The 15,835-nt window shown below is 41.0% G+C and overlaps 1 protein-coding gene across 1 annotated transcript in view; it reads right to left on the minus strand.

The window, feature by feature from the left end:
- LOC126475470 (trimethylguanosine synthase) overlaps positions 1-9,354 on the minus strand; it is a 76,406-nt gene extending 67,052 nt beyond the window's left edge. The window contains exons 1-2 of the mRNA XM_050103357.1: positions 8,990-9,354; positions 8,752-8,911 (exon numbers count right to left, since the gene is read on the minus strand). Of these exons, the coding sequence (XP_049959314.1) occupies positions 8,752-8,911; positions 8,990-9,105 (276 nt within the window). The 5' untranslated portion in view covers positions 9,106-9,354. The remainder of the gene's footprint in view (positions 1-8,751; positions 8,912-8,989) is intronic.
- Between the last annotated feature and the right edge of the window lie 6,481 nt (positions 9,355-15,835).

A 15,835-nucleotide genomic window follows, 5' to 3' on the forward strand; every position in this document is an offset into this window, starting at 1 on the left:
TCACTTTCCTAAACTTATCCTCAAGGTGTTCAACAACAAATTGAGGCTTCATAGGTTAGAAAGGAGACCCCATCCATTCTGCTACAGACTAAATACCGAGGTGAATATGGCTTTCTTCTTTCTGTAGCCCTACGTAACTCCAAAGGTGTAGCGAGGGAGGGAAAAGATTTAGGGTGATATCTGTCAGCATTGTACTCGATCTTGTCCCTCTTGGAAACTGCTGGCACTACAAGGTCCCAGCAAGAGACGACTTAGTCCGTTTCATTGCAGGTCATCCACCCTGATGCCACCCACTCCGATTTGGGAGCTCTCCCCACAGGCGCCACCCGGCCACAGCAAAGGCCACCTGGCAGGACAGCCATTGCCGGGAGTCCTAATGCCCCAGGAAGACAGGCATCTACTCCTTGGCGTATGTGGGGAGTTTACAGCTCAGGCATCAGCACTGCGATCCCTGTGTTGTCAGGGGCTACCAGCAAATGGGTACATGACGGCCCCACCACAACAGACTGGCTACTGTGCTGGATATTGAGAGCAGAGAAATCCAATATTGTCTTGGGGGCGAAAGAGGACAAGAGAAAACAAAAGAAGATGACATACGCTGGAAAGTGTCCTCACCCACACAGCTGAACTGCAGGTGGAGATGCAAAGACATGACAAGCGGTTCAGGAGATCGAATCTAAGGGCACTATAGATAACTCATGCACCACGTAAGGCACCCTTCCCCATATGGCCTGCACTTCCGTAGAATTTGGAAAGTGGCAGGTCAAACCATAAAATGCAAGCTGAACTTATAGGGCCAAAAACTGAGACACTCTTTCAGTAAGACAGGCAGGGACATCTCGGGCCTATTCTAACCCCCGGATCCATAGGGGATCTGGCCATCTTTCCGATGGAGCATAAAATGTGATTCATCTGAAAAGGCCACTTGCCACTCAGTGGACATTCAGTTGTGGCACTGGTATGCAAATTCCAGCCTTTCTTACCAATGAACACCAGTCAGCTTGCCCACATGAATCAGGTGCCTACTGCTGAAGCCCGCAACATTTGCTGAACATTCATTCAGGGACACTGTTGTTAGTCACTTGGTTCATTTGGGTAGTCAGTTGCCCAACAGTTGCATGTCTATTCGCACATATTCATCTCCGTAGCTGTTGTTCGCCCCGTCTTCTATGGCTCATGGTGAAACATAGTTGCCTCAGTGCCAGTTATGGATAACGCCTTTTTGCCATGCGCAGTATACTTCAACCACACAATCAGTTTGCAAACTTAGCTGTTTCCGAAATGCTTCCATCCTTGGCCTGAGAGCCACTAATTACGCCGCTTTGGGCACCACATATATCACTCCATTCCTGCGTTACAACAATAACTGCACTGTTTTCCACATCCCTGAGCACACTTTATACACTGCGCACTGCAAGTACTGTCACCCACTGTCTGTGGGCAGTTATTGCACAATGACAGAAAACATATGCAGTGGTCACATTAATGTGACTGGAGTATGTTTATCAAAATAGCGCATAATTTTCTATTTAATAACCATAAAACTGTCTTGCTATCCATTAACATGTAATGAAACAATACTCAAATACACGTACTAATACTTGTATAACTGTATATGCATGGTTGGCAGATGACTGACAGTGATGCATTATCCACCACCAATTTGAGAACAAACGCCTTACAAATAAATAAATAATGTCCTGAAGAGCTTACCTATCAAACCTCCAGATTTCAGACACTCAGACTGTTACCAAATGTTGTATGTCGATACAGTATCAAATGAAACTCCAATCTAGAGTTAACTACGTGCAGTTGTCCAGCAGAATGAGCATAAATGTTAATTAAAAGTAACACTAGAACTACAGAGGATATCGAGGGCATAAATGTGAGTAGCTAACATATGTAGCTTCTGTGGGGAAGCTGGTAAAGTGTTAGTTTGGCGTGCCAAAGGTCCTGGGTTCAAAACACAGTAACAAAAATTAATTAATAATAATTATGGCTCTAAGTGCTATGGGACGTAACATCTGAAGTCATCAGTCCCCTAGACTTAAAACTACTTAAACCTAACCAACTTAAGGACATCACACACATCCATGCCTGAGGCAGGATTCGAACCTGTGACCGTAGCAGCAGCTCGGTTCCGGATTGAAGCCCCTAGAACCACTCTGACACAGCGGCCAGCAATTAATAATAAGATCAATAATAAGTACATAAGGTTCAACTAACAAAGCGAAAGCAGATTGGCTAAATAACAGTGTTACAAACCCCAAAAAAGTCCTTTTACATGTCAAGAAAATGTTCCCCCTTATAGCAATTTCACATGTAAACAGTTTAAAAAAATTTCTTCACTGAGCTATAAACACAGGACCTTCAGTACAACAACCAAACACTTACCTCTTCATCCATGCGAGATCTACAAGTCAATCACTCACAGATACACATTTCCTGTGCTCCACAGCTCTGTTGATACTTTTAATTAGCATTTTCGCACATTTTACTGACGACAGCAGTAACAAAATCGGTGTTTTGGTTCATACTCTATAGACATACTTTTGGTACTAATCTGAGTGTCTGACATCTGGAGGTTTGGGTATTACCACTGCTAACCCTCCAATATCATAAAATGTTGATGTAAACAATGACATACTATTGAATATATGACTATCACAATTACCTGTAAACATCCAAAACATTTTGAAAGTATGCACTGGGGATTTTTGAACTCTGGCACAGGCAACCGATCTTATACTAATGATGTACAGATGTATGAACGTCACTGTTACCTCCTCTGAAGAAGATCCCATGCAGGCACTACATTCTGAACTAACCAGCCAACTAGCAGAGCTTCATTTAATGTGTTCAACATGACCTTTCCCACAGCACCTGCCCACAGGCGAAAATAGACATCCGCCTGCACAGAGAGACATGCTGGTAACATCGCAAATTTGATTCACAAATCAACTTTTGTCACCTGTCTTAAGATACGGGAAACTAACAGATACGGCAGTAGCAATGGCAACTGACCTGACAAGAGGCAGACATCGATTGTCACAGAAGATAAAATTACAATCCTGGCAGATACAGTGTTATCCTACCTGAGTATCCAGCATCCTGTCTTCTGATAGATACAAAAGATAATTAACACTTGTATGCTACAAATGGGCCAGCCATCCGGATTGGATGCATAACACTAACTGCTCATTTTTCTCTTCAGTGTGGGTTCATCTAGTGATTCACTGTTACCAGCATGATTTTTCAAGTAATTTTCTATCTTTCTAAAGCCTTCTACTTGATGCTCACCACCCACGTCTCATTCACTCAACAACCAGACTGACGAGTCATGGATACCTTCATCACATCATGGACACACTATTCGTTTGATCATTTGCACGAAATAGGGATACAGTATCCTATTATGACAGTTTCCACACATCACCCACAATACATCCTATAACATACTTAAGTATACACCACACGGTCACAATAAATTCATGAAAGACCACAGAGACTGACATCTGAAAAGTTGGGAGTGGCCAGATAAGAATTCTGCCTTCTACTTGCCTAGGGTGCATGTTGCTTCCCAAAAAGCAGCTGATAGTGAACACTTCTCGTTGTGCGTGTTAACAGTTAGCAGCCAGTGGCATCTGCAGAATAGGTATTTACATGGCTTGATCATTCAAATGCGTAGTCAGAGCAGAAGAATAGTTTCTGGGTTAAAACGATATGCCGCCAGCATAAGGAATTAAGGCCACAAATCTATGCTCCTGTTTATGCACCTCCTGGGGTAGTACAAACTCCATGGTCCGACGAATCTGCTTCCCAGAATATCCGTTTTCCTTAAAAACGGCCACCCAATGTACAAGTTCTTGGGTTAAACTGTCCATGTCAGCAGTGGTATATGCTCTGCATACCAGAGTCCTAAGGACACCATTGCATTCGTATAGTGGATGGCAACTCTTAGCATGCAGATACCGAATAGTGTGCATCAGCTTTCAGTGAACAATGTGTCCCAGAGCATCATCTGGTTTTTGTAAACTGTGACGTCCCATCACTTTTAACCTCCTTGGTAAATTAAATGCTGGGATGAACACAGTTGAAGTGATGCAAAAATCTGTTGGCAGCATCATGTCCATGTGGCCATCTGTAAATACCTCCAGAAGCATTTTGGTTGCATAGCCGAAGTCCTCTGTGCCATATCCTCAAAGCCTCCCATAAATAAACTGGCGGCTTTGGGTGATAAAGGACTACCCATAGCCCCTCCGTCATTCTGTTCAAAAATGTTGCTGTTAAATGAAAAATACATAGATGTCAGTGCATGACGACAAAGCTTCACAAACTCTTCATCCAGTTTTGCACTAATCAAACTCTGAGACTCTTCCAGAGGATTTTGAAGTCCCTATATAGGATGTTGATTTGCAGCCATGGCATCAGTTCTCAGTGGGGCGCAGCAGCATTCTCCTGAAGATGGCAAACAGTTGGTTCACCAGACTATTGAATTGCCTTGATTCTATGATCCGGCAGCAATCCTGAAGAGACTTTCAAGACTTATTACACCAGGAAAGCCTATAATGTCATAACACATAAATGTGTTTACTGAGGAGAGTACAGGTGGTTGGATATAGCCTTGTTAAAGCAATTAATTGAAGTGATTTAGTAATAAAATTGAATTAACCTATACCATGATGGCCATGCACAACATTATCCTGAATCCTAAGACCAGTGTGCTAAATAGACTAGCCTATAAAACCTAATGCACAATTATCTTATGTTTGTAGATACCTGGATCAATTAACTTGAGAGCAGGAGAAATGCTTACACATTCCAGAACGAATTTTCACTCTGCAGCAGGGTGTGCACAGATATGAAACTTCCTGGCAGATTATAACTGTACGCTGGACTGAGATTTGAACTTGCAGACCTTCACCTTTCGTCGGCAAGTGCACTATCAACTGAGGTAGCACAGTTTTGCAGTACTTCTGTCTAGTTTGAAAGGGAGGAGATGAGGAGCTGGCAGAAGTAAAACTATGAGGACAGGATACAAGTCGTGCTTTGGTAGTTCAGTTGGTACAGGACTTGTCCACAAAAGGCAAAGGTCTAGAGTTCGAGTCTCTGTCCAGCACACAGTTTTAATCTACCAGATAGTTAATTGCACATTATTCACTTAGTCCCTCGGTACTTTTCATTACTGTCATTTGTCTCAAGCCTTGCAATATAAAGCAGTTCTTGGGCTTAGCAACATCTACCACAGGTCAATCAACAAATTTTGCAGGAAGTTCAAAACCACGAGATACACTGCACTGCAGTAGACATTGTCTTTACTGATCTGAAGATCACTGTCACAAATACAGTACTTTTATTTCATGCACTGCCACACATGCCTCTAGCTGTAGTAGTACAAGGGGACTACAGTTAGGAAGTTACACATATTGTCACACACTAAGACTATTCCACAACGAGAGAGCGCACTGGAAGAGGTTCATGTTCTGCGTTTCCTGCACACAATTCTGCTATGGTCTGAATAGCAGGTGCATCACAGTGTGGAGTGAAATGGCAAGACAATGGAAATGTATTCCAAAGCATGATTCTTGTGGGCAAAATACTTTAACTGCACACATATTCACCATGACATTCCGGTATTAGGCACATGGAACAGATGCAATGTTGTTTCCAGCTGTAGTGGAATGGTGCCAACAATTTGGCCAAGGCTGCACAGATATGGGTGGTGATGACTGGGAAAGAAGGCCATCAACATCGACCAAAGATGACAATGCCCACGTAATCAGGGAACTGATTCACAGCAATTGCAGATTTTCTGATGGGGATGATCACAAAGCAGTTCTCAAGTGGCTCCTTGATCATTACAATCATCCTTAAACTGAATGGTTGGTGTAACATTATGACTGTTGCTTACAGCGACTTGATGCTGTGTTGAAAAATAGTGTCATATGTGCCTCACTTTGAAGTGTAGTGCAGCATTCAATAGAAGTTACTTGGCCTGCTATAGCAATGTGTAATTTACTTTTTGAAATCCACTTGTAAATGCTTTGTTCCCTGCAACAGGAGCAGTTTCTAATTGCTAACTGCAGTCTCTTCCATTTTTCAACCAGTAGCTACCTCCTACAAAAGCCAGCCTGTTGCCATATTACCAATATTTATGCAGCCTATGTTGCCATTACAAAATTCTGATACATGCTAAAAGGTTGACCATTCCCTCTTTACATGGCAACAAACTGCTAGCATATTCTTTGTGCCAGACCAGCTACAACATCGAAGACTGGAATCACCTAATTCACTGCACGTATCAGGTATGTCAGTGGTGTGCAGAACATGCCAGCACATGCCCCTCCTGCAGTGAGACAAGAGCAAAACTATCATATTTCTAAACTCTTATTAGCAGACATGAAAAGAATGACAAGTTAAAGTTGCATTTTGTTTCTTGATCTAGACTGCAACTGCACACAAAATAAAAATGGGAGGATGCGCTACAATGTCAATACCGGATGTACACTCACTTGTTATGTCCGAGTCCCAACTTCACTTTGTAGTCTGTCCCACCCAGGAGTTCAAGTCATAATATGTCTAGTTAAAAAAGCATTTGTGTAGTCCAAGTTAAAAGGTCTTACAACAAAGCAGCACATGGCAGCAGAAGAAAATAAGTCACCACGTCAACCCCTCAATGTACTTCCATTCCATCAAAGCCAGTATTTTGAGGATGTCCATAAAGATACTGTCGCACCACATCGACTAGTTGTACACAGAAGCAAATGGCAGCCCACCACTTTTCATATTGACCTTAAGCTGCTGTGATGGAAGATGCCACAACTCACATAGCAGGCAAAATATTCTTTCAAGATGGATCACACAATTTGCTATATCACTAACTATACCAGTAACTATATGTCAAGGCCAACAATTCGTGTCTCACTCATGACACTACATACATACCTATCATTCTTCAGCAAATAACTACATTTAAATTTACATTTTCACCTAAAATCTTCCTTTAGGTGTCATGTTTCCGAACACGGGACAGAAACCAACATTTATCATCCTTGGTATGCAAACCATCTTCAAAGAGGATCTTACTGCAACAATGCAATATTTAGTCTATGGACAGACATTCAGTTTACACAGATTTTTGATACCACTCTAAGTAATGACAAAGAAGTATTTCATTTTCTTCAATGGCGTGACACACACACACACACACACACACACACACACACACACACACACACACACACACACAAAATGCAGGCTTTGACATGCAGTATTTGAGGTAGGCCCCTATATAATTCCAAGTTCCACTCATTTTTCAAAACTTGTGTTCAAGTGAGTGCACTACATGTATCATGATGTGACACAGAAATCAATGCAGCCACCTACAGTAATTATTTGCAATGCTCACACACCATGGAAAGATATTTGAGATTGACGTGTACTGTTGCCTATGATGATGAGCTTCACCAATAGTAAAGTACCATCCTTTACAACTGCATAGTGGAAACCTGTGCCCACCAGAAAGGAAAACAGGTCATCTGACCCAGGGAATGTGGAAGTACCACACACCTCTTCTTAAATGGAGCATTCTAACAATGGACCAGTGGCTATCACATTTGCGTCGTCCATAAATACCATCAACATGGGGCAGAGGAGAAAAGGGTGGGTGAGTAATGTGACTTGGCTGACAGTTCTTGCCTTAGATAAATACATTATGACTACCAAATTTCATCAGTGACAAATGAAATGTAATAGCACTTTTCATTCTTTAACTGTGGACGTTAATCATAATTTCCACAGTAAAATAATGTTATAAACTGCCCACTACTAAGACAGTTTGTCCTTAAAGCTCCGGCGGCATCTCACAATCTACTGTACAGCTGTACGTCAAAATGCAATGTACCTACAAGACCCTCATGTGAGACTAAAACAACACTGGAAAGGTGTGTGTCACATTACATACACTAACAGCGTACTACTGCACAAAAACAAAGTCCATACTATTCCAATGATCACCTTGAAAGATAGCAGGTGGTGGTGGTGTGGGTGGGAGGATACGGACAACACATAGGTCGAAATGTGCTACACAGCGTATAGTGAATCCAAAAACCATGTGACAAGGATCAATCAAGTTTTACAATTTGGTTAAATGAGGGTAGCTGAAATTAAATTACGTCCAACAGATCTACAGTTAAATCACAGTGATGACAAATGTTATTTCACAATGACCTATTCTGGCATTTATTGAATATATAACGGATAAAACCAGTCTTAAAATATGTAAATAATGACTACATTTGTTCTCACTTAAGTTTTATTCAAATATATAACCTGTGACCTGATGTATCCACTAAGCAACAGGAAACTCGATGCAAAAACTTTCTGGATCAAAGGAAAAGAAATTCCCAATCTATTCACTACGCCTAATAACCTTGATGTGATGAACACAGAAAAAACAAAAATGTATGAACACAAAACCTTCTCTCTACGATCACTTTCAGTTCCGCGGTTTGAGAAATACTCTATACGATCTCAAGTTGCAATTGGTTTCATCCGTAAAATAAACATCCATACACCTGCACATTTATATTCGTCTGACGTAAAGTGTCTCGCTTCTAAAATTCGGTTTTCGTAAGAGTTCAACAAACTGCCAAGCTTAACATACATAATTACATATTTACAAACAGCTGTCACATGTTTAATCGCATGCTGGAATGCATGAAGTTTAATATGACATGTATGTTTACTTACTTCTGGTTTACCCACCAACTTCAGTGCTGTTACTTCAGTGTTCCCTTTTTCTTCTAGCGGGATTAAGGTATAGGAATCTTCACCATCTAAATTATAATGAGTTTCGTCCTCACTTCCATCAGTTTTCTCGCACATTCCCCCTTGCAAAAATTCAGCATTACTGTAACAATAACAGACGACACACTGTATCACGTCCCATAAACAACTCTTTATTGTCACTTCTTTGTGCAACCATTACCGTATAAAAACTCTGCTGCAGAGGCAATAGATACCCTCACTGTCACTAACACTTGTTGGTGCTTCACTCACTGCCAAATGAATCTCCGCTAGTGGCTCCCAAAAATGTTCACACATGATAAACAAAATACTATGAACTACTGTCAGACGAAACACATAGTAAAAAAAGAGTAGTAATCAAACGACGCCTAGCTAGTTTTAATTCCAAATGGATCGTGTTTTTACTCTGTATGGCCATCGCCATTCCTAAACCTTGTTGGAAATGATCAATTATTACAGAATACCACTTCCATTCACACTTTTACACACGACGCCTCTCCACACACACACCTCTCTTCACGCTTCTCAGATCTTTAAGTTCAGACAGTGGATACAGAACATCAATGGCTCTATCAGAGATTGTCCTGTTGTCCACAAATTTTAACCAAGATTTTAACTGCTGGCTATTAAAGATATCATAAATGTCATTCAATAAATTTATTTTAGGGATTATTTTATTTTTTTCCTCGGAAGCGACATTTTTCCAGAATATCATATAAAGAATCAATGAAGCAAGTTTATATTTTAAGCTCACTAGTCAAAAATGGAAAATGAACTGGTCGTCGCTTTACTGATAATAGGTTGAAGTACGGGCAAATAAAAGCTGTCATCGCTAAATTGTCTTAAAAAGAGCTTGGAAAACTGAAATAAGAAAACCAGATCTTGACAGAATGTATTTCAAGCTGTTCCACAGGCATCAATTTTATGTCAATTTCTCTTTTCTATTTACCAAACACATACTAATAGTAAATCTATGAACCTCCACACACAACAAAATAAAAATGACGCATAACCAACAATCTGTATGAATAATCACAAAAATTAGTAAGTTTTATATTCAGTTCGGACCTTGCTGGGGTAGGGTGGTTCACGTGTCTCTACAATACAGATTGCCATGCCTTACCTCCAAACAGTTGGAGGGGTATCTGCGAAGAGTTCAAATAAACTTATGGTTCCTGAAGAGGCGCAGCTACCTTTTCATTAGTTGCAGGGACAACAGCCTGGATGATTGGTTGATCTGAGCTTGGTTCCTGAAAAGGGGCCGCTACCTTTCCAGTAATTGCAGGGGCAATAGCCTGGATGATTGATTTATCTGGGCCTGCAACGTTAGTCAACACCTCCTTGCGATTTGGTGCTGCAAAGGGCTGAAAGCAAGGAAAACTACAGCCCTTACAAATCTCAAAGACATGCAGCTCTACTGTAGAACATGGAGAGCTGCATTAAACTAGTCTGCGGACTAAAGACCACAGCAGCAACAGGGCAATATACTTAACTTGTGTACATTAATTACTGAGGATGGCATCATGTATTGGAAAGATGTATCCCAGACCAAAACAGTTTTCAGCAAACAAAAAACAGTTATAAAATAACGAAACCTCCAAGCGGTAGAAAACAATACAAATCATTTACTAAAGAATCAAAAATCTTGTATCCTCGGCATTCTATACTCTACAAGCAGCCTTACTGTATATGGTAGTTGTAATTTCTTATACACTATCTTCATCTCCCTTCCATGTTCCATTCACAGATGACTCACCGACGAGGTGGCGCAGTGGTTAGCACACTGGACTCGCATTCGGGAGGACGACGGTTCAATCCCGTCTCCGGCCATCCTGATTTAGGTTTTCTGTGATTTCCCTAAATCGTTTCAGGCGAATGCCGAAATGGTTCCTTTGAAATGGCACGGCCGATTTCCTTCCCAGTCCTTCCCTAACCCGAGCTTGCGCTCCGTCTCTAATGACCTCGTTGTCGACGGGATGTTAAACACTAACCACCCCCCCCCCCCCCGGATGACTCATGGAAGAATGATTGTAGGTGAATCCACATATGAGCTCTAATTTCTTTGATTTTCATCTCGTGATGATTTCGCTATATATATGTTGTCAGACTCTTCCTGGAACATATCGAATTCTGTACTTCTGACTTCTCTCTGTCATCTCCTATTTCGATACCAGTAAGGTCACTCGGTGACTGAATAGTTAGTTTCAATCTATTTACTAACGTTAGACAAGATCAAATTTTCTTGAGGATTTTTAATCAGGTCGGTTGGCACAATTGTATATTCGAATTCATGTTTCTTCCGTTACTCTTCTTACATTCATTTTGACTTTGTTCATCACTTGTTTGTCAACTAGGGTTTAACATCGCTTCAATCTGTGTCGAAGTTCTCTTTGCGTTCATAGTAACTTTCTGGCATGGCTATTGAAACATAGTGGAATTTTTTTCCCAACCCTGACTACCTTGATCAAACATACTGGCGTAAGGCACATTGTACAATGCTTTTGAACTTTATACAATCTTGTTCCTCATATTTATCATCAGAACTACTCAGTTACTCTGCAGACTGTATCCTGTAACTCTTCCTAAGCACAAATATTTTCCTAACTTTCTTAACATATCTTGTAACACCTCCAGTTACTGATGTTGTCAAACCCTCATGATCACTGAAGCCCTCCTAGAGGGCTGTCTGCAGGTATTGATGTCCAGTCAATTTCTCCATACACATTATTTAGAAAATTTCGAGGATGTTGTTATGTGTACATAATTTTCTTCTATTGCTTTCTACAGTGTATTAGTAGTACCTGGTAAATAGTATAAATATAGACAAGCTAAGGATTAATTCACACTGGCCATCACTGCGCTATCACTTTATGGCACTGTCATGTCAACGTGTATTCACACTGTATGCCACATCACGATACGTCACATAAATTCAAGTCACATGATTTCAACTCGCATGGGTGTCCTCAAGTGTTTACTTGGTGGGCACTGCAATCTTTGCAAAATGATTTTCAACTCTTTTTGCACATGAAGTGCATGTACACAATGCAGTAGCTTATATACATCGATGTCTGAGTCAACAGTAGAACGAAAATGGCATTTATTGGACTGAAAAGGTTTGCAGCTTGCAGGGATAGCTTATATGTTAGAGAAAGAAGACAGTAGTATAAAACAATGCAAAAAGAGTGTGGGTCCGAAAAATGTCATTATGCAATACAAAAGGAGAATTTCACACACCACACAAGAAGCTCAAGGAAGAAGAATCTGTATTTCATAAGTACACACATCAAAAAAGTTTTGCATCACCCCAGATCCCAGAACCCTGAAGATAGATGTTGACTGTGGATATTGTAACACAGACACAGTCCCTTTCCACCAGGAAGGAGATACACAGCTTGTGTTACAGTATCCACAGTCAACGTCTATCTTCAGGGTTCTGGGAACTGGGGTGATGTGTGTATTACAAGTGCCCGAGAATATACAAACAATTTCCACTTATTATTCAATCTGGTTCTGCCCACAGTACTTTTTTCCACTAAAAGCTGCTGTCATATTCCAATCCATTTCATCGTAAAATATTAAATACGGTACTGGAATGTGTAAAAATCAATTTTATTAATGTATTAGAGGGCAAGTAATTTAATATGCTCATGAAGTACAATTCAGACCGCTGCCTCACTGCTTCAGTTCATTTATTATAAATTTTAACTAAGGAAATAATGAAACAAAACAGTTTATGTCAACTAACGACCAACAAACAAATAATATCAACCACGAAAACCTTGATTAAATGGAGTATGGAGATCTAGGTATGGTCATTTATCAGGAGGAAATGAGCTTGGGGATCACATGATCAGTAATGGTCGGTTGATATCAGCAGTCAAAACTTTCTTCCTGAGAAACCTTGATGGTGCTGTGACATGACATATGGTGACAGGGTGACGAGCTTGGATGGCACCTTCATAAATGCATTGCAGAATCTTTTGATGGGATAGGATGTGATGAAACATGATGGCCAGTATTAACTGGCTTTAACAGCATAATTATAGTAAATCCTGGTTTTATGTTCCCAGATTTTAAACTTACTTGCCATTTACATAATTTTCCGTTGCTCCCAATGCATGTCTTGTTCTTTCAGTTGTTTGTTTTTCAGCCATTAAAATTTTTGTATAAACAACATTTCCGACACTGTGCTCTTGAGCCACTACCACAAGATTCAACACCGATTTTCATGTTAATTTATAGTGATGCTACATTGTGTTCACACTCACAGACAACTTGTGGGATAATACAGAACATAAAACTGTACAGTTTGTTCCAGAATCTTAATCATTTTTTATTATATGAGAAATATATGTGATATTTTGAGGGGGACACTTTTAAAATGTTCCTGCAATAATTCGTCATCTGACTACATTCTAAACTGGAATAAATAATGAAAAATAGCATTTGAATTTGGTTCTCCTCTTAAAGGCGAGTCAGGAACTGCATAAAGCAATATGCAAGAGTCAATTTATTGCAACTTAGTGGGATGTCTTTGTACCAATTTTGCAAGATTCTCACTGATGAGTTCTTCTAGCCTCTTAGTTTCGTTTGTCATAACATTAACCAAATCACTTGACTTTTGAAATGTATCTCTTTCTTATTTGCGAAATATTTGCATTTTTGCAGATTTGTGAAACTTTTTGAAGCTGGTAAATGGACGGTTTATGACTTCCATGTGTTATACATGTCTGAAAGAGAACACACAACTTATAAAGTGCTCCTGTAACTGTTATAGAATAAATCAACCATAGATACAATGACAGCCAGTCCAGCTGAAATGTTCTCTTTATGCCATCTATATCACGGTTATAATTTCATGCAGAGTTGCCATGGATTCAATAATATCTTACACTTTAGGGAATTGGCTGTCTCTTGGTTTCCGATGTGATTTCATAAATCGGAAGTGCTGACCAGGAGACTATTGTCCTTTTCATCAAAGAACATGAAGCCAGCAGAGATATTGGTTAGGTGTATATTTTCTCCATGAGTACAATTACTGCAATTTTTAATCCAGGTATTTGAGACTGATTCAGCCTTTTCTCACAATATTCCATCACTTTTATTTTCGGTTTTATCCATTTTGAGATACCAAAACTTAAGAATATCGGTCACTTTTTCACTTTGTTCACTAGGCTCTTGTACCCGAAAATGCACAAAATCTGTGGCTGAACTTCCTAAGGTAGGTTCACCCAGCCATCAATGCCATACAACCATTTCATATCACTGCTTGCACACAATTCATAGTTGATTATGCAAAAATTGAGAGATCACTTCATTCACTGTCAACAACACTTTCGCCTCATACTGATCATCTGAGTTCCATGACAGTACATTATAGAAATGTTCATGTGAAAATGTGATTCTTATTTGCAGCAGCGATTACGAAGTTACTTAAGTGAAGGTTGTGGTACAACAGTTACTCAATGAGCATCACCCATAGGTGGCATAGGTTGGCAGTAGTTCCAATGGTGACAACTTGCTGCTTCTACTGACAAGTAGTCGTATGTGGCCACACAGTACAAATGAAGGCCCATTCAACAAATTTAAAGATATAACACAGTATAATACCTTATATTAGGAATTGAGAGTTATTAGACACTATCTGAATTCTGAAGGTATACTATTTGACCAAAATCATCTGGATGCCACGATGTAGTGTGGATATGATGCTGGGAGTACTGTGTGGTCACTGAAAAGCAGTAACAGGAGGATGGATAGTAAGGAGAACTCAGCGACTATGAACATGAACTAGCCATTGGATGTCACCTGAGTAACAAATCTGTCAGTGGCATTTCAACCCTTCTAAAGCTGCCCAAGTCAACTATTAGTGATGTGAATGTGAAATGCGGAAGAGCAACCACAGCTCAACCAAGACCAAATGAACCTCACATACTGAAGGATATGGGCTGTCGAGCAGCAAAAAAATGGCTCTGAGCACTATGGGACGTAACATCTATGGTCAGCAGTCCCCTAGAACTTAGAACTACTTAAACCTAACTAACCTAAGGACAGCACACAACACCCAGCCATCACGAGGCAGAGAAAATCCCTTACCCCGCCGGGAATCGAACCCGGGAACCCGGGCGTGGGAAGCGAGAACGCTACCGCACGACCACGAGATGCGGGCCTGTCGAGCAGCAGGATGGCTGTAAAACTTCACATGAAATCAGTTTAAAGAATCACCCATGAGTTTTGAAGTGCTATCAGCAGATCAGCTAATACAGTTGTAGAGGACAAGGGGTTATTTTTAGGAAATATGGTGCAAAATTGTGATTTGTGTGTTTCAGTGCGCAATGCGCCAGCCTCACGGCAGACGGTGAACGAAGGTTGTCTGGCGCGTTATGCAGGTGACACAGTTTTGCAACGAGCGTCGGTATGTGTGTACGTGCATGGCAGCCATCAACAGTCAGAACGCAGCATTAACAGAATTATGCAGGCGCGGGCCGCGTGTGGCGCGGTTGCGTTAGCCAACTCATCGAGAACATTCTAATAAACACGGCGCCGTGTAACCGGCGGATTTAGCAGTGGTCTGCGCTATTTAAGGGCATCAGAGGTGGGCGTCGGCATGGGTTCAACCAGTTGGGTGTTCGGTCGCTGTTACGCGTCATCGTCATCAGTAACGCTGTATCCGAGGACCGGTCAGCGGAGGGCATTGCCCTCTGCTGTACCAGCGACTCCCGACATCCCGCAGCGTCTGCAGGAGGAGAGCTAGGCCCGACCTCGTGCTGCTAACCTCCTACTGCCTGCGAATCCGCTGACCGAGCACGGCATCGCGTTCCCAGGGCTGCGCGCATCAGCACGTCTCCACCACGACACGAGCAGTGGGGCTGAGCTACTTGAAAATGTATATGACGAACCAACAATAAAGAGGAAGATTGCTAAAAACAGCCACCTTCTTCTACCCAGCTACGCCCTACAACCCCAACCACGTCACCCACTCCAGTCATCCTATTACACAATGATTATGAGTAGTGATTTTAAA

This window comes from Schistocerca serialis, chromosome 4, assembly GCF_023864345.2.
Source record: "Schistocerca serialis cubense isolate TAMUIC-IGC-003099 chromosome 4, iqSchSeri2.2, whole genome shotgun sequence".
Classification (NCBI taxonomy): Eukaryota; Metazoa; Arthropoda; class Insecta; order Orthoptera; family Acrididae; genus Schistocerca; species Schistocerca serialis.